This window comes from Aricia agestis, chromosome 8 (genome assembly GCF_905147365.1).
Source record: "Aricia agestis chromosome 8, ilAriAges1.1, whole genome shotgun sequence".
Lineage (NCBI taxonomy): Eukaryota > Metazoa > Arthropoda > Insecta > Lepidoptera > Lycaenidae > Aricia > Aricia agestis.
Window position 1 is genome coordinate 462,664 of NC_056413.1, and position 21,297 is coordinate 483,960.

The 21,297-nt window shown below is 37.5% G+C and overlaps 1 protein-coding gene across 1 annotated transcript in view; it reads left to right on the forward strand.

Moving 5' to 3' along the window:
* LOC121729332 overlaps nt 1-20,145 on the forward strand; it is an 89,706-nt gene extending 69,561 nt beyond the window's left edge. The window contains exon 2 of the mRNA XM_042117811.1: nt 18,342-20,145. Coding sequence (XP_041973745.1) covers nt 18,342-19,585 — 1,244 coding nt within the window. The 3' untranslated portion in view covers nt 19,586-20,145. The remainder of the gene's footprint in view (nt 1-18,341) is intronic.
* Nucleotides 20,146-21,297: the final 1,152 nt, after the last annotated feature.

Here is a 21,297-nt window from a genome sequence, read left to right on the forward strand (position 1 = left end):
GACTCACTCTATCTAGTGTAAAAATTTTATTAAAATCCGTTGCGTACTTGTAATAATCTCATCATCTCATCCCAGCGGCAAGTGGCTTTGTTTTAAACTGTGCAATATTGTAGTGATTAAATTGAGTCAAGTAAAGGTATTGGCATCCTCATATTACTAGCTAAAAGCCGAGCTTTGTAAGGAGTCGCATCGTTTTTCTGCATGGTAATAATCTTTAAGGCAGTTTTTATTATATTTTAAAAGTAACCAAACCTTGATTGACCGATGATAACACATCTTCATATAAATAAAAAATACTATGTTAAAGCACAAATCAATAGGCGTGATAGTTTTTCCGTAAAGTGTACCACAAACTGTGCTCAGGTTGTGGGTTATACTAGGGATCAACGACTTTGTGGCCTTCCCCCGGCCATTTACGACTCCGCCGGCTTCGTATTTGGCCCACACTGTATGAATACTGCGGTCTGACATTGACTGCTTAGACCCACTTCTGGGTTATCTTGATCTCTCTATCATTATTCGTTTTAAATGAGAGGCATAATTTAACTCAGAGTTAAAATTACCTAAATACATATATTATTTTGTCTGTGATTCCCACGATCGAAGCATTAATAGATAAGCTCTATTAATTTTAGAAGATATTTCATGTAAACATGAAATTTAAGAGACAAAATCGATCTAACTAAGTTTTATCCACTAAACCCGTTGATTTAAATATTTTCTTTGAGGACCACACTCCAAGTTCAAAGCCTGATTTTTTAGAATTTTTAAGCTTCACACTACAAAACGAAGTCTATGATTGATTGCTTGGCACCTCGTTACACAGCCCAGTGCATCTCATACTTTTACAGAACTTTTAAACTTGGCACGAACGTTCTAGGGCCTGGGGCTGTAAGGTGTTATTGACTCAACAATGTATATTGTACGAGATAACAATATACGGGTGCGACGAACAATCGATTTTCGATTGTAATTGTGTTACCGTTCCGAGTTAATTCACCTGTAACGTGACCTCTATGCTGTTGTCACAGGGACCACATTGGTGGAAACTTCGAGACTTCGAACGGGCCTATTGTGAAACCTCACCCATAAATGGAAATTTGGCAACAGCTCTGTTGATACAAGGTCGCGATCACACGCCTAACTTTTAGATGTTAAATCGATAATAAACAACGAATTAGCCTTATTAAAATCCAATTATTTTTAAACATTTATTGCTTTCTTAACGCTAATAGACTCTGAGAACATAATTGTGTTTTATATCCCAAAATAAAACTATTGGAGACAAAAACGTCCATTTTGCCTCTTCACACCTTAGCTGTTTAACAGATTTTAATATAATGTTCTAAGTTGTTTGAGCATTTGAAAAGGCTAAAAGAATATCGGAAGTGTCCTATTCCGATAAAAACTATTATATTATCACTTATAATACCACAAGAGCTTCAAAATTATCGGATATTTCCCGATAGGTTCGTTGCAAACAAATGACGACTTTATTTGTTTGCAGGGAACCTTGAGGGAAATGCCAGATAATTTTGAAGCTCGTGTGGTATTCGGGGGATTATTTTTCCGTCCCAAATGTCGGCCGATATAATTGCACCATGAGACACAATTGAATTCAATCTGTCAGTTTGACGTGTTTGTCTTTTATATATAGCAACTACCAGAGAAAATTTTCAAAAAATTATCAGTATAATACCATGTAGGTTGTACCACGTGACGTCGAATGGTGCAATTCTATTGGTCGATATTTGGGTCGGAAAAATAATCAAGTAAAAACACCTCCCGTACAACAAAACAACAATACCATGTAACGAAATCCACCTCAAAACCTTTAGACCTCCAAACCTCTACTTGTAAATTCTAATGCTAGATCAGTAGCGATCAAACTGATGACTGAAGCGATGAAAAAGCATTTCCTGAGATAAACAATACGACTTTGCGACATGAATATACATTGTTGTTTATTCTGTTATACTTTCAAGTCAGTTCATTAATATGAAGTACTCTTAAAAGCCTGCCACTAATGGGATAACGGTGAAGCCAATAAAGATAATTATTAATTAACGTAATTTACATTATTTTTGTTTATATTTTATTCTGATGGCTGCATAAAAGAAGATTATAATCTGAACTGGTTTTACCGGTACAGTTTTTTTTGATACAAAAAAATTTACTTTTACAACTCGCATCGGATACAAGTTTTTTGAAAATAAAGCGGATTTATATTAGTCATCGAGGCACCGCGTGCATTCTTACAGCTTTAAATATCATCACATTTTTTTACAAATAGCATTGGTGGGCAAAACCTCCAGAATAAAATCTTTTTAAATTAATTTTCAAAAATATCAAAATGTATTGTAAAAACTTAACTGTGCGCAGTAGCTACTACTCCATTTTATACATTTAATACTACCCGTTATGATACACGGCAAATATATTATCTATTTATACACATACATGAAATAACTACTTGGAAGAGGTCTGCTTGTCTTTGTGTTAAAGATTGACACTGCAGACAGAGACAAGTGACATGGCAGACAAAAAAAAGCAGAACATCTTTATTACTGTATACATCAGTGGCGTAACTATACCATCTGGGGCCCGTACCAAATTAATGAGGCCTAATCAGTAAAAATCGTCCCGTTAATAATAAAACGGGTACAATCAATGTATAAAAAAATGATGAGATCACGGCCCCTTGGGCCGGGGCCCTTTTGGGTCGCGGGCCCGTGGCATTTTGCCAGCCCTGCCACCTTATAGTTACGCCACTCGTATACATCTTTATTAACAACAAGATCAGTCATAAACATTGAGAGCAATTATATCAATCACTCAATCCCCGATATTCGGTCACTGACCCCGGCGAGTGAAAGTGCTGTGTTATGTAAACAGCGACCGCCGACCGCCGACCGCCGACCGCAGCGCAGAGCGGCACAGCAGTAAAAGTGCTGTGGGACCTGCGGCCAGGTGGATAGCACTGTACAAAGGAGGTCAAGTTAGAACACTATATGGTCAAATGAGACAACCTTATAAGTTTGAAATGAAGTTTTTGGAATGGGTTAAAAATGTCTTTGTCTTATAGCATAATATTGTGTCCTGATCTCTAATTTGTGAGAACGAGAGAGTCACTACCGTTACGATTTAGGGAGGAAGGAAGTATGCTCGTTTATCAAAGATTTTGATGAGAAAATCCTAAATATTTAATTATTTTGAGATTCAATTATGTCTCGGAACTTATTAATAGCTGTGTAACCTACATTCTTGAATACACGGTACGTGCTGAATCTGTGATCTCTACAACCTTGTAATATTGACACACTTCTAAACTTTAACATTATTTGCGTCTATTGTTACTATGTAGGACAAAATATAAGCGTTATAGAGGTGTTAAGTACTTATATACTTATTTTACATACTAAAAACATTACCCTTCCTTTTGAATTTTCGTAGTCGAGAGAAGTATGGTTTGATGATTCTTTTTTTCTTCTTGGTAATTAAAGGACCATTCAAAAATGAAATGTAAACATCGGTGAAAGAATTACTCTGTTAGCTTAAAAATTTCCAAGATATCACAATTCAAAAATAGAATAAAATAGACCTTCCCGAAATGCTCCATACAAAGTGCTACGAAATTATGGCGTCACCGTTTTGTAGTTTGTACGCATCAGGGGAGAACTTTGTTCGATAGGTATATTAAATGTTGCGTTTATGAAAGTGGTTTAATAACAAAAATTGCTTTTAATTGCATAAGTTAAGGTAAAAAAATCGACTTATCTAACTTTGAGGGATCGTTATATAAAAAAAACGAGCTTTTACCCGCGGCTTCGCTCGCGTAAAGAAGGATTATTATATACAAACTTTCATCCCCTATTTTAACCCCTTGGGGTTGGAATTGATCAAAATCCTTTCTTAGCGGATGCTTACGTCATAACATCTACCTGCATGCCAAATATCAGCCCGATCCGTCCAGTGGTTTGGGCTGTGCGTTGATAGATCACTATGTCAATCAGTCAGTCAGTCACCCTTGAGTTTTATATATATAGATATATACAAAAGTTAACAACCTGAAATTTTGGAAACACTTATTGTTTACCGTTTTTTTGTTCATTTTATTTAAAATATATATAAAAAAATATACAAAAGTTAACAACCTGGAAATACTTATTTTTTACCGTTTTTTTCCATTTTATTAAAAATCTGCTAATCTTTGACCTTGTCATCTTCCCAATTTTAATGCTACGGCGTAGCTTTCCCCTACGCCGTAGCACTCCTCTACGACGTAGGCCTACAAAAGATCATATTGTCATGTTTGTATTATATTTTTTGCGTTGAATTTTTATTCTCTATAAATCCACACAAATATATTGTATCTGGGTGCTTTATTATTCGTAATATAATAGTTTGCTTCCTCGTCATGTAACAAGTTATAAAACTTATACTTGAATAATTGAGATTAAAAAACGCAAAGACGTCAGTAGTTTTTTATTGACTCCAAAGTTAAAAATTATGCTGTAAAGTATAAACTGTTCTCGGAATAACAAGAAATGACCATAAAACAGATTTAATAATATATTTTATGGTTTAATTGTCAATAAATAAAACTATAGGTTTGTTGTGTAAATTAACCCATATAGACCCGCCGTGCCCAAACGAGGACACATTTAAAATTACTTAAATTTTTTGTCTTTCAAGTTTATACTTATTTTTATTGCAAGTGTCAATATGTCTAAAAGTGTATTTTTTACTCCTAGAAGGAACAAATAATATTAAAATAGTTCACAGTGTTTTATAACGATTTTTCTGGAGCTGTTTATATCATCCAAAATGACGCCAAGTTAGTATTTTTTATTTTTAAGTTTTTCTTTTAGGCATTTATATTTTTTTACTTGAAAGAGCTCATTACACTATAACCTATAAAAATATACATATTGGTGTGAAAAGCTTTAGTCTTTATAAGATTAGGAGTAGTTTTATACAAGTGTCCCTATTTGAGGCCAATGGGCACATTGGATGTAAATTATTCCAATTTTTGTCCACCGATCAATGTCGTATAATCAATGAACTGAAGGGTATTCAATAGCTATGATAAATACTATGGACTTCAGGAAGTTGCTATGATAGAAGATGACAGTGGAAGATATATTTATTCGTATTTCCTTCGCAACCATAATATGTCTCTTTACCAGTTTTTCACTATTCCAAGGGGTGGCTGGCTATTGTGCAACTGATACTGTTGGCCAAGGCAGTACAGAAAAGTGTCCTCTCGTATCCGTCAAGGATATGAAAAAAAGAAAACGACGAGTTTGACTACCGTTTCGACCAACTAAATCAGAATTTGTTTTACATCGGCTGGATTATAATGTCTATGCAATTGGTGGAAGCCATTACAGCGTTTTTCTTCTGGGAAAAGTAAACAGACGTATTACTGTTGAAAGAATGTGGACGTTAGCTTCCTACATTTTTATCAAAGCTATAACAAGGATATGCGTGGGGTCAAGTCAACTGGTCAATCGACTTTCTCGCACTGTTATACGAAACAAAAGTTGGTGGTAACTGGTAGGTACTGTTTACGCACATGCTGGATGTAGCAGTGGCAAACGCATGGCGGCTGCATCATCAAAGTAATAAAAACAAGAATTGAATCAGCTCCAATTTCGGCGGCATTTGGTACTTGAGACATACAAGCGGTAGAATCCTGCAACCAGCAATACATATCTGTACTGCCAAACCTGCAGCATGAAGGGTCAATTTCCCGAAAAACTGTCGCAACAATCGCGTTGTTTTGATGGGCTAGCATTACGTCATGAAAAAGGTCAAAGGCAATTTGAGAAATGTGTGAAAACACGGGTAAGTCATAAAATTTGTATCAAAAATTTTCACACTGTATGATCCCATTGGTCCCATTTGAGGACGGCAATTTTTTTTAATATAAGAATTAAAAAAAATAAGTTTTTTTTGTGTTTTCGTAATAATTTTATTGGTTTCCATAAATTAATAAAGAAAATTCATATTTTCCATGGCTCAGTTTCATTTGGGTCTAAATGGGTTAAACAAACTAGTTAGTGTAGTATAGTACTCCCAAATTAATAAAGCGCATGGAAATCTTTACTATATTTTGTCGTAATCACGAAAACACCCGAATCTATGAAACATAAGAGCCCCAAACAATGCACTTGCATTTTGCACCTTGTTCAAAGGAAAAAGAAGTAAGTATCATAATAAAGCAGGTGGCTGTCCGCTGTCGCCGGTCCGCCAAGCGCTATACTCACCGCGAAGCCATCGCGGCGTCACCATGGTAACGTCCAAGCAACGTCAGGCGCCTCTACGTCGCTGCAAAGCGCTGTTTTTTTTTTAATTAAGTTTAAAACAGCGCTTGCAGTGACGTCTTTCGACGCTCGGGAAATACGACCGTTGCCGAAAAATTACGAAAATTTCTATGCGCATTATCACTTTGGGAGCACTGTAATACCGTCCTTACATTATTCCAACCCAGATCACTGAAATGCAATTCAATGCCCTACAGTGCATTGCAGTGCCTGCTGACACTATCCCAGTAGCAATCCACTACTGGATTAGATAACTTTTTTTTTTATGAAATAAGGGGGCAAACGAGCAAACGGGTCACCTGATGGAAAGCAACTTCCGTCGCCCATGGACACTCGCAGCATCAGAAGAGCTGCGGGTGCGTTACCGGCCTTTTAAGAGGGAATAGGGTAATAGGGGAGGGTAGGGATGGGAAGGGGAGGGAATAGGGGAGGGTAGGGAAGGAAGTAGGGTAGGGGATTGGGCCTCCGGTAAACTCACTCACTCGGCGAAACACAGCGCAAGCGCTGTTTCACGCCGGTTTTCTGTGAGAACGTGGTATTTCTCCGGTCGAGCCGGCCCATTCGTGCCGAAGCATGGCTCTCCCACGTTAACTAGATAAGTATAATGTTAACCGGCCATGAAGTATTAGTAGAACCTATATCTAAAATTTTCTAGGAATTTTAAGGGGAACACAAAATAGGAATCACTATTTTAATGATAACGAAAATTAAGTTATTTAATAATAATAATAATAATAATAATAAAACATTTATTCATGAACTATGGACATTACACCACACTACATTACCAGAAAAAGAAAAAAAAAACAAGAAAAACACAGAACAGTTAACCCGGCGTCATGGGGGTTGGGTCTGTGAGACCCATCACTTTTTGTTTCACTTGTAATTTGGTTACCATGCGTTCGGCGTTGCCAAATTTCTCAATAGCTGGAGCTGGTGAGTTGGTCTATGAGTGACAGGTAACGCGTTAGTCTTGCGACGGCCGCAGCGGTAGTGACAGGGGCCCAAAGTTGCATAAGGTATGTGAGACCCATCCCCGCAGTCAGTGTAACAATTTCGGGACATCTTACGCGGACATTATTTTAATAATTATCAGTGTTTTTAACATTTTTTTTTGTATTTTGTTGTGTTTTACAATAAAATTATTTTTTGTAGGTACTTACTTAATTACTTTTTGCGTTTTTTGTAGGTACTTAAAGTACTTTAATCTTTCGATCGTGGATTTTTGGAAATCTATTGTTATTCTATTGCTGTCGCGATCACCGGTGATCTTAATATGGATCTCAAAATGGATCGAGAAGAGGCAGAACGACAACCCATTCTTTCAATTTTACAAAAGTCGGAACTCGGACTCTGATTCTACCTCGTCAGACCAGGAAATATGCGAAGAAGAAGATCCCTTGAGTAAACGTAGTAATTCTAGTGACGCAGAGCAAGATATCTCAGGCGATGATGACATTCCACTGTCTTAGAAATCGATTGTCGGAAGAGCATTGTACTGTATCTGAATCGGATAGTTTGTGGCAAAGACGGTACAATTTGGTACAAGACGCCTATTGAAAAATTTCTTGGTGAATCTTCAGGGCAGCCTCCGGCAAAGAAGCCAAATATTCACAAAAGATGCCAAGACTGTCCAGCCAAAAAAAACCGTAAAACGAATTATTTCATTTGCGAAAGTTGCAACTTGCACCAAACACATTTGCTTAGAACATGTTGTACCTTTCTGTGCTGATTGCACCAAAGATAATGATTAGATGTGATTATTTGTTAATTTTTTATAAAAAATATTTTAGTATTCTTTAAATAAGTGCCATTAAAAATTAAAACTGATTGTTAATTAGTAATAAACTAACATTTAAGTAGAGGAGAAATATTTTGTTGACTTTTACCGTTCTTTTTTTAAAGCTCTATTAAATATGGTTAAAAATTATATAATATATTTATGTTTCATTAATTCATATAAATACACATAGAACTTAATATAAACAAATAAAATAAATTGATTATTATAAAAGGTTGGACTAATTTTGATATCTAACACACGGGTATGTGAGACCCACTCCAACGTCCGTGTAACAATTTTCTGCCCCCATGACGCCGGGTTAAAATGATGTTGACCTGGCAATACAAAACAGTAGTCTTATATGAACTGTAACTAGCCTAACTAAGAATGAACAAGAAATAAAAATAAGAAAAGTAGCAAGTAACAAATATTTCAATTATAACTTAGCAAGCAAGAGTGTTATGGGAAGGTAGGAGGTGTAATGCTCAAGCCATTGAAATGGAGTCCACTCAGGTAAAACGACTATGGATAACCACAGTCCCTGATATTCTGTGGATCCAAACTGTCAGGCGCAAAACAGACCACACAAGGCTACAGTGTCGTAATTTAAAAATAAATTATGCAGAATGTTTCAGATAATAATAATATAAAAGCAGACTTATGTAATATAATAAATAAAATATATAAAAAGAACTAAAATCTTAAATCACATATGGCATGCAATAATTTATGTGAGGTAACTTACTTTATACGTATCATAAAAAACAATAAGTATTTAATTATTATGTTAAAATTTAAAAGATTATATCTATGTATAATAGAGTGCGATATGAAAACAACAAACAAAAAAAAAAAAAAAAATGGAAAATAATAATATTTAAATTGAAAGCTGATCCTGCAGTAGCGATAACTTTAGTTTGTTTTTAAAATTATTTATAGAATTATTTATGGTAATTTATAAAATTATTTATGGTAAATATGCCAACAATTGTTAAGAGAATCATAAAAACACAACATTAACTATTTTACGTTCTTGCCAAAGAAACATAATATTATAATTGTTGGCAAAAACTTTACCTACCTATATTTAAATTGTAGTGAACGGACAAGTCACTCCCAATATTCAAGCTCAATGTGACACGAATGATTGACATTTGAATGAATTGTATTTGTGTAATAAAAGTCCACATATTATATATCTATATTTTGTTATTATTATTTAACTAATATTATGAGGTAATATGTCATGCTCAGGTTTTTTTTTTTTACTTTTTGTACTTACAACTTACGTACAACATTATGTAAGACTATTCAAATGTTTTTATTAAAATTAAGTTAATAAGTTTAAATAAAGAACTTTGATTGTAACAGAAATCTGTAGATGGATCTTTTTTTATATAATTTTACTAAATGTCCCGCGCGGCTTCGCCCGCGTAATTTAGGAATTTTACAGAAACCGTACATTTTCCCATAAAAAATAGCTTATGTCCCTACTCCCTTCACTTGGTCTACTCTATATCTGTGCTTAATATTGCCATAAAAATTGCTCCAGTAGTTGGTAATTTCTTATATTAGTCTTAGCGTGGTAATATTTAGCCTATAGTCTTACTCGATAAATGAGCTATCTAACACTGAAATAAGTTTTTAAATTGGACCTGTAGTTCCTGAGATTAACGCGTTCAAGCAAACATACTCTTCAGGTTTATAAGGTAGGTATAGATTTTTTTTAATTATCGCTTGACAAACTCGAGTCTCGATCTAAAAGACTATGAAAATTACCAATAACAGGGTCATTATAGGCTCATAAGTCATAACCATGGGACGATGCATGGTATAATATGGTAGTGATGATGATGATGATGATTAATGTAATTTGCATAGTAGCATATGCTTTCCGTTCTTAAAACAACGCCAAAACTCCCAAACGTGTATCTATAAAGAATCAGGAGTTCTCTCAGCACCTTCCGAACCACGGTATACCAGGTACACCTCGGTGCAAAATCTTACTTGTTGGTAGCATATGCTTAGAATACTTTTCACGAAACCGAAGTCACCACATGTTTCCCTATAAATTTTGAGGAGTTCCCTCGATTACTTATGGATCCTTTATCAGATCACCACTTTTGTGAATATAATATCAAATTGGGATGATACCCTATATACCAAAAGAAAAATTTGAAAATCGGTTAACAAACGGTGGAGTAATCGTTGAACATAAGAAAACGAACATAACACCTCCCCCTTTTGAAAGTCGGTTAAAATTGTAGCCTATGTGCTATTCTGATGTATAAGCTATATTATTGTAAAGTTTCATTAAAATCCGTTCAGTAGTTTTTGCGTGAAAGAGCAACAAACATGCATACATCCACACATCCACACATCCATACATCCATACATCCAAACAAACTTTCGCCTTTATAATATTAGTAGGATTAGTAGGATGTCATGAATTTTCTTATACGGAAGTAAAAAAAATACTCTTTCAGCGCTGCTAATTTCACAGCAAACTGTATATAGGGGACTCGTACATTTGCTAAAGTATAATCACTTTGTTTTGCCACACCCTGTGTATTTACTAAGCCTTTTAGTAAAGGCTCAATCACATCTCATTTAACATAGACTCATCAAGTTTAGACGCACAGATCACACACACACACACACAGACACACGGTCTTGCTCAACACAGTTGACACAGTTAGCAAGTTTACATAACACATATTTACATACTAAACGCACAGTAATAGTCGAAGAGGTCAATAACTACTTTTAAACTTTCATGGATACGTTTCTTGTTACCTTCGTATAGGCTGCGAAAACCTTAAGATTGCTTCATAAGCGTCACCTTCCCAGGCATCTCAAAATCAAATACCGCTCATTTCCCTCTATTTTTGACGAGCGATAATGAAATTGTCCGCTCACCATAATCATCCGTACTAATATTATAAATGCGAAAGTGTGTCTGTCTGTCTGTCTGTTCGTTACCTCTTCACGCCCAAACCGCTGAACCGATTTTGATGAAATTTGGTATGGGGATACGTTGAGACCCGAGAAAGGACATAGGATAATTTTAAAAATGTACGGTTCCCGCGCAATAAACGATTTTCGGCGCAACGAAGTTGCGGGCGACATCTAGTAATTTAATAAAGACACAATAATGTCGTGATGTTACGGTAAGGCTAGGCTTGATTAAGGGATCTAAAGCAAAGGGTACGGAGGTCAAGGTAAGAAGCTAGAAATGAAACTCTTGTATATCTCTATTAGGCATACCAGACTAATTTCTGTCAGAATTTAGGGGCAAACGAGAGTTTTCCTTTGTCACTTTATCTATAACAGCAGTCATGACTTATGCGGTAAGGAGAATTAAAACTCAACACTAACGACGCGACACCATTTTGTTTAGCAACATTAGCAAGAGGGGGGGATGGGGGGGCGCAACCCCCCCAATGTAGGTGCCGGGGGCTCCCGCAAAGACTATATTATCAAATAAAAATAAAAAAAATATTTGTGTAAGTCAATTTTTTTTTATTTTAGCTGATGACGATGGATATTCTACAGGCATTTACCTCAGTTTTAGTGATCATTCTTAATGACAGATGAAGCAGTTTAAAAGCTGATTAAAGTTTTTGTTCACCAACCTTCGGATGATTTATAATAATCGACGGTTTGAGCAAAACACTATAATTATAGCGATTGGCTTGCGACATGAGATCAATAACATAATACATGAAATAAATTTTACGAAAATATTAATTTCTTTTTCGTGTATTTTTATCTCCCATTTACTAAATAAAGTTGACTATATAGCATAGAAATACAAAACCCATACTTACTAAGAACTAAGTAGGTACAAAATTATTGTCGACATACAAAAATGGTAGTAAAGAGGTAAACGTCTAATCTTCAGGTTCATCGTTAGGTAACAAAAATATTTTATAAGTTATAAGAGTAATACAATTGTGATAATAATTGTTACAAGATCCAAACTATTCGTATTAAGTGACTAGCACTGTAGTCCATTGAAATGTTACAATTTAAGGACCGAATATTGCATTTACTAGAGGACGTAGGAGGATACGTGGGAGAGCCATGCTTCGGCACGAATGGGCCGGCTCGACCGGATAAATACCACGTTCTCACAGAAAACCGGCGTGAAACAGCGCTCGCGCTGTGTTTCGTCGAGTGAGTGAGTTTACCGGAGGCCCAATCCCCTAACCCCTACCCTATTCCCTTCCCTACCCTCAACTATTCCCTTCCCTTCCCTACCCTCCCCTATTACCCTATTCCCTCTTAAAAGGCCGGCAACGCACTTGCAGCTCTTCTGATGCTGCGAGTGTCCATGGGCGACGGAAGTTGCTTTCCATCAGGTGACCCGTTTGCTCGTTTGCCCCCTTATTTCATAAAAAAAAGGACGCAATTTTATTTTTGGGACATGTAAGGGGGGATCATATAACATTTCAGTGGACTAATGGAATTTTCCAAAAATCCTTGCGACGCGTTTTTACGCTTATCCATCAAAGTTTTTTGTTTCTATCGTTTAGTAAAAAAAAATTTTTTTTATGAAATAAGGGGGCAAACGAGCAAACGGGTTACCTGATGGAATGCAACTTCCGTCGCCAATGGACACTCGCAGCATCAGAAGAGCTGCAGGTGCGTTGCCGGCATTTTAAGAGGGAATAGGGTAATAGGGGAGGGTAGGGAAGGGAAGGGAATAGGGGACGGTAGGGAAGGGAATAGGGTAGGGGATTGGGCCTCCGGTAAACTCACTCACTCGGCGAAACACAGCGCAAGCGCTGTTTCACGCCGGTTTTCTGTGAGAACGTGGCATTTCTCCGGTCGAGCCGGCCCATTCGTGCCGAAGCATGGCTCCCCCACGCATAAATATTCTACGTAACATAATATATTTAATGGTAAAACATTTTAAAGTAAATTGCAGAATTTCCAAAACAAGACTATTGATTATTATCTACATGCTATACGTTACTTTGAATAGCGTGATAATTATTAAAAGTAATTTATTTTATAACTACAGTTATTTCAGCAACATAATCGTATTAAATTAATATGATATAGTTATTGTATTTTATGAAATTGCCCGAAAACGAGCAGATTGATTACTTGATGGTAAGCGGTAGCCGCTTATACCCATAGCTCTAATATATTAAACAAGTACCTAGGAAACCGAGCTTAGCACGTTATAAAAAATAAATGAGACTCTCTACGTTACGTTAGTAACATAGAATATCATTGCTCTCTACACTAGGCAAAACTTTTTGCTCCCAAAACACCTTAGATACAAAATTTCATAAAAATACTTGCCACTGTTGGCGAGAAAAAAATAATGATCATCAAACATATAAGATTTTCTCGTTAAGCATATGAAATAAAACAACATATGAGTACTACTTTTGGAAAATTCTCAGTCCTCGAGGAGCTCAACAAAATATAACATTACTGTACAAAGGCTCCATCATCTGAGAACTTCCCGCAAAGATTTCCCTCAGGGTGTCCTCTCATTACTTTTACAGCTTTGCCCGATACTAAGATTGTTTTGTTACGGAAAGAGCATTCTGTGCTTTTATACTAGAAACAATATACTTTTTAAATAACGAGTCATCGAAATACTATAGTATAGAAGGATTACTCTAATGCCATTTCTTAACTCAGTTTCTCGGCTGACTATGTAATAACTGATGTAATCTGTTAACATAATATTCTATACTGCTACTAATGAGTAATAAGGAAAAGTTTGTGAAGACTCTGGTATCGATAAAGACACAAGGAAGAACGAAGCTGCAGTTTTCAAAGCAAAATGTACCTTTCAGTTTTTATTTGGCTTTATGGAGTCGCAAAAAATGTTTTTATTATACTTCTGACATGGTACGATAAAAGCTTTTCTGATCGCTACAGCTACCTGAAAATAATTATTTCAGAGTTTGGTATGTTAAAACACAATTAGTTTCGGCTGATATGAGCCAAGTTTTTTATAGCTAGCCGACCGAAGAAAACAACCAGATACATTATTTCTCCCTATCAATCTTTAGAAAAAGAATTAATACAAAACTTGTGCAAGTACATGCAATGTTTCTTGACATTGACTATATTATTGTAAGCCGCCTGTTGTACTTGAACCTAAGTTAGTAAGCACAGCGCTGGCATGCTAGTAGTTCAAACTGATGAAATGCTCACACGGTAATAACTAATTAACTTTTTCTAAGGCCAGGAGTTTAAATACCTCTAGATAATAGCAGAAAATCATTAATTGCGTGGTAACCGTACATTTTGCCGCATCATTCTTAAGTCTTTTCCGGAGACCAACAGTTTTCTCAACATAAAATTTTATGCGAATGAGTTCATTCTTTCGGACTTTTTTGAACTAATAATTTAATTAAATTAAATATTTTCCTTATTCTTAAACTACGCATCTTTACTAAACGTATGGCGCCTTGTTGTTAGCTTAACAGTAATGTCAGGACCTGTGATATTTCATTTCAAACCATCTGCGTAAAAAAACTCTAGTTTTTTTCTCACAAGATGATAAGTTGGGGTAATTTATTTGTACAAAAATGCTCGGCCATTTTATATTCGAAATCTCAACAAATGATATGCATTTGTATAAAATCTTTATATTCGCAAGACCGGTTCCCGTCCGGTTCGTCGACATTTTCAATGACTGACTAGTGACCGAAACACAGAGATATGTGTCAGAACGTAGGACTACACTAAAAAGGGTGAAGAAAAAAGTTAACTTTTTATCATCTATATGTTAATACGTGAGCCAAAAACTTTGTATCCCTTTTGACGAAAAATGGGGAAACGTAGGTGAATGAAATTTTGCACAATTATAGTTTATGTGGTGAAGGAGTGCATCGAGCTAATATTATTTTTTATCGTACATTTTTTTAACAAATAAAACATTACACACACTACAATACGCACACTCAAGAAGATGACAGATTTATGAGTGACAAACCTATACATACGAATTATACTCTTTTATTTATGGTTAAAGTATGTTGACAACAAGTTGACAAATTGAAAACGGATAACAGTTTTTTTTTTATTGAATCTTAGATACTATTAGACAATTTGCTTACACGGCCAGTCTGAGATCAGCTGAGTCCCAGAGACAAGAGTTGAAAAAAATATGATAAAGTCAATATTTTTTTACAAAATTTAGGTAGTAGTCCTAATGTCGTTGAAACTAAGGTCGAATTTCGACCATTGGGCGATCTCTAGTTCATGTAAAATTGTATTGTAAAGTCTTCTATATTTGATAGACTTGATCAAAATGTTTTCATTACTGCAGTGCTGATCGAGCGGGACCAGTGATGCTGGTGCCAGTAACTGTATAGATGTAAATTACAAGACGCGCGAATTTTATAACACTCAAATTTCTTTTCATTTTCATGATATTCCATTGTTTTTATTTAAAGTTTTAAGCGATAACTTTTTTTATTTTAATTGTATTGTTATTAGGGTTTGCACTAATTAATAATACAATAAATAATTAGTAATTAAATAAAGAGTCTAATGAATATTTAATGTCACTAATAAACCTATATGGCACCGGCGCCGGCACTAATTTTAATATTTAAATGACTGTGTGTCTGGGATATGTATACTAAGTCCATACCTACACCAACCGCAGAACAAATACAACTCTTACTTTTATACAGAACCACAGATAAGAGCTAGTAATTAGGGATATTATTACTAGCTCTTGTCTGTGGTTTTGTATGATGATGTTATGCTTCTGTTGTGCTGATGAGTTTAGAAATTTCGAGCTACAAGAAGAAAACATTATATTATTATTGCTAAACAACGAAAATGTAAAGTATTATAACTCCGAATGTGTTTATGACTGTTTGTATATAATATATGTCTGTCACATTTATACGCTTAATCTGCTTAACCCGGAATAATCTCACTTTGATAATATTATATATGAGCCCCGTAAAACAACATGCGGTAATTATTGTACCCTGGAAAAAGTCCGCGGCTATGCACGATTTTTACTCAAGAAAGATCCGAATCCCGGACAACATTTCGTAAAATATGTTATAATAGCCTTATTTTCAACCGATATATCGATATATTGTTGAATATTATAGAATGTTTGAGAACATGGGCTCAACAGTTTTTGTCCTCCATACAGTTTGAAGTGTAAGGTGCGATGATGGCGAAACAGCCGATTCCACAATCGCCACGAAGGCTGCATTCTTTGTGTCGGTTACGTAGCTCGTGAGTTACAGACCGACATATAAACTAGCCAGATTTAAAACATACTTCGTGAACTATTATTATAATATAATAATTATCTAACTTTACGTATCTACAAAATACTCCTTAACACCAAATATAAACATAAGCCATCACATTCTATATAATATAAAAATATAGGTTCAACATGTTTTCATATACAAATCGTTTAGATTTTACCGACATTTGACATGCTCATTGAAGGCATAAAATAACCTGTATTGTCATAAATACAACAACTTGGAAACAATCATTTACCGACTTTTCTCAAAATACCGGACATTGTTCTGTCTGGTATGACCGTTTCTTTTTTACCGGACAGGCCTCGAAAATTACTGTACGCTTAAAAACCGGACATCTGGCAACCCTAGTTACAACCCTTAATTGTACGGGGAACAAAAATACATGCGAGGATGCGGAGTAAATAAAATATAATCACTGTGCTGAGTGAGGCAAAGTAAATGTTTCTATTGCGGTCTCGAGAAACACACCTCTTGCTATGAATACTTGCTATCTCTAGTAAAGAGTCAAGTTCTGGAAACATTACAACATAGACAAACTTAGTTTAGTCTAAGCTGGCAATTCTACCCGCAGCATATATTATATAGATCAGGCGATCTTTCCGCCGCGCCCGCGCCGGTCGGCGGGCGGCCTCCACGCCGCTCTCACCCACACATCGACCTACATTAACTGACACTCGTACCTAAATAGAGCTTAGCTATGAATGAAATATGTTTAGTAGTGTACAGGTTCCTGTCCTAAACGTATAATTTTGCGCACTCGATGTATGAGCACTTGATATTAATATTACTATAGGTCTACTAGAATCTGATAGCAAAAAGTGAGAAAATAATTGACTCAAGCAATACCGGGGTAATGGGGATTGTCCATTTTTTTTTAATTTTGCTCATTACAAAAACATTTCGAGGAATAAGGTCAGTGATCGTTTTTCTGTATATAAACGAAAAAAATGCCCATTAGTTACTTATATTTTTGAACAAATATGTTTAACCTTTGTTTGACCTTCAATGGCGTTACATTAGCAATAAATTCGACCAACATTATGTTTCGAACTTTTGGTAAGCTTCTCGTATCAGCTTTCACTTATTGAGAGCTTGCATTTGACGAACCAGCCATTATAAATAAGATTGAAAGGAAAAAACATACTGCAGAGGTCAATTATTGGCCGCCGATGATGACGTCAGAGCGAAACTTTAAAAATTTATTGAGAAAAAACTAGCCAATGAATTTCAAAATTATTTAATTGATATTCTTAAAATACCCTATTTTAACGAAAAAAAATATAAAAAGTACATGTGATTTTTTTTGGACAATGCCCATTGGAATAAAACATTTTGATTTGGGTGGACAGTAGCCAAGGGGAGCCATCCTTTTTTCTCCTTATAGCGGCTTATTCTGTGTGTGAAACAATATACAAAAATGTATCCAATGATCAAGGATATTTTTTTAAATTCTGCCATCAGATTCTGGTAGACCTATATTATGTTGTAACTTGTAACAACATCAAATAATATTGAAAGTCACCGTTTTGAAGTATATAAAAGTCTAGTCTGGCGTATGTTTACCTCATGCCACGTGTAGGATAATAATCTTTCCAGTATTAGAACTTGATTAGAACATGCAAATGTCTCATCCTCAGTCGTGTAGCAAAAAAATATAAATTTTTTCCTAAAAATTAAGATATACATCGCATGCTAATTAGTTTTTACGCTGATGTCATATTCTGAAATAGATTAAATACCTGCCATCAACCTGTCTCACACACCGCGAGATCGCTATCTATTCTCGCAGGTTTATCGCGATTGTCGCTTCGAGCCACAAAATTGGCCCATTATTATTAAACCAAAATACCAAAATAATTGCAAACCAAGTAACGGCCTATAATTGCTAATTATAATTGCGAGCTAAAGTTCAACACAAAAACTCATAATCGCCGTCTCTCGTTCCAGGTGAAGGCTGCATCGAGAAGCCGCTGGCGACGCTGTGGCGCAACTACCAGCAGTCCACGAAGCCCGACGTCGTGATGAAGCTGTCCGTCACCAACTCCGGCCTGAAGGGCGTGACCAAGGAGCACGGCCTCACCGAGTACTGGTCCCACCGCGTCACGTACTGCGCCAGCCCGCCCCACTACCCCCGCCTCTTCTGCTGGGTCTACCGCCACGAGGGCAAGAAGCTCAAGCACGAGCTGCGCTGCCACGCCGTGCTCTGTACCAAAGAAACAATCTCGAAAAGGATAACCGAGGAGCTCCAGGTGAAGCTCAAGCAGGCGCTGGTCGAGTTCAAAAAGGACCGCATCTCGAAGCAGAACGCGCGGCTCAGCCTCGCCAACAGCGTGTACGACAACCCTAGCATGCCGCGCCGCAAGATCCTGCTGAGCGTCGGCGCGCTCAACTACCGGCCGCCGCTCGAGCGCTCCAAGTCCGCGCCCAAGCTCGGCGCCATCGAGGAGCTGTGGTCCGAGGAGGACGAGGAGGAGGCCGAGCTGAACTCGCGGCGGGGCGGCGACCTGGAGACGAGCCTGTACGCGGCGCGCGCGCTCGACCGCCGGCGGGCCGAACTGCGGTCGCCGCGCAAGATGTCCTGCCCCGAGGGCGTCATGAACGCGCTTCGGCTGCAGCACGACGAGGACCCCGGCGGGGACGACGCGGCCGAGCGCGACGACGGCCGCGCCGACGAGCGGCTGCTGGCGGCGATCACGGAAGCGACGGAGGGCGACGGGGGCGGGAGGCGGGGTCTCATCCAGAACTACCTCGTCACTGACAGCGACGACGGCTCCGTTTCGTCCGGCTGTGAGACCGCCAGCTCGCTGACGTCCTCCGACGCCGAGCCCACCTCCCTCCCCTCGCAGTTCCCGCCCGACGAGGCACCCGCTACGGAGCAGACTCCGGACCAAGCGAACGACGGAAAGAACGAGGTGATCCCGATCCCGATCGGCGAGAAGGCGCTGCGGCGGCGGTCGACGTACCCGCCGCCCGGCGCCAACGTCGACGACATGACGAGCTTCGGGGAGAAGTTCGAGAGCCTGATGGACGACCTGACGGCCGTGGCCGACCTGAAGGACGTGACCGGCCTGACGTGCGCCCGCGAGAACGCCGGCGACAACGATAACGACAGCGCCTGCAGCGACGAGTCCGGCTACTCCGAGCTGCTGGATGGCAAGGACGGTGTCGTAGCGAATACGATTATGGTGTAAAGTCTAGTTGATACGTGCGTAACGTGCGGCTTCTCGGACGCTTTTTAGAAGGCTTCTCAAACAGGCGCGGCAGACTGACAAGGCCGGCCTCGCGACTTTGAGAAGCGTTCGAGAAGCGCTACGCACTAGTGTAAAACAGGGTACGCCTGGTACTTCATCCAGTTTAGTTTTGTAGATATTGTATTATAAAATGTAAAATGTCTCGAACCCTAGTTGTAAGTGAACTTCATATTTTCGAATATTATGTGTGCGTGAATATTTATTATGTGAAGTAGATTAAGCAGTAGTCTCGGTTGTCTCGGCCGTTCTGAAGCCGCTACACACGTTACGTTTCATCGTACCGATTACCTAGCGAATGTGGTTCTTTCGACTAATCGTTGTAAATTATCTGTAGAGAATATACGATATTATAGTATTATATATAAGATTTGAACATTTTAATCGCCACGACAAAACGTTACGTGTGTAACGTCGAAATACTTCTGGATAAATTGAAATGTCGCTAGGGCAACCATTAAGGGTTAATTCAGATAGCAACGCGACGCGTAGATGCATTTCTAAATTTATATTATGGATTTGACAGATTCGCAAGACGTCTCTACGCTCACGAAATCGGTCAAATTCATACAAATTTATGCTGCGCCGCACCTCGCCTCGCCTCGGCGCGGTCTGAATTGACCCTTAGTCGCTGTGCACACAGTTTAAATAGCATACAGTAGACTAAAGCACAACGTATTGTTTTGTAAATTATTTGAAATCACGTTACTGTATACGTGCGTTTGGGGTGGTCTTGTTTGATAAAATTCCCTGTTGTATGATAAAATAGTCTACTGTAGAATATTATTTTGGCCGAGACAGTCGTTCAGTCGGTTAGTCGGTACTTACTACTCACACATTCCGCTCACTGCGTCATCAAGTCATTTGTCAGTAGAGGAAAAGAGTTTTCAAAAATACACGCTGTTAAAACTTCCGACAGACTTTCATTTCCCTTATAACGCAGCTTCTCCAAATCTAGTAACGGTCCAATACTAGCGGTTATAAACTTTTATTAGAACAATATTGGCGATTGCCCATGATTCGTGATCGACTTCAATTCGGCATGCCATAGTCATCTTCGCAATCATGATGATAATGATGACATTCCACTATAACTCAAGGCGGAAAGCCTTATAAAGTATCATTAGACAGGTTAGAGAATCAAAGTAAAGTTAGCCATTTGAAGCTAACATTCAAAACAGTGTTATATTATGAAAAAACTTTTATCTAATTTCTCATATCAAATTGGATCTGTATTTTATAACTCAACTAGCTGTTGCCCGCGACTTCGTCCGCGTGGACTTCAGTTTATAGCGCGCGATGTCAACAAAATTGGTGTCAAAAGCTATTATAAAAAATACCCTGGTACCCCTTAAATCAAAACAGCTGTGCAGTGTGTACATAATATTTCATTTTTTTTAAATTAAACTTTATATATTATGCCAAATTTTAAAGCTTATTTAGCCCCCCAATTACACAACTTTACCCATAAACTATTTATCATTGATAGGTTTAAGGTTACGTCACCCTATGTAATTATAAGGCTTATTAAATAACGCAAAGAAATAACAATCGAAAAAAACCGAAACTTAAGTTTATGATGATACCACCTCTTATAGAAAGATGTTGGGCAAGCGTTAGCGCGATGTAAAAGACGCACGGCGCCATCTAGTATG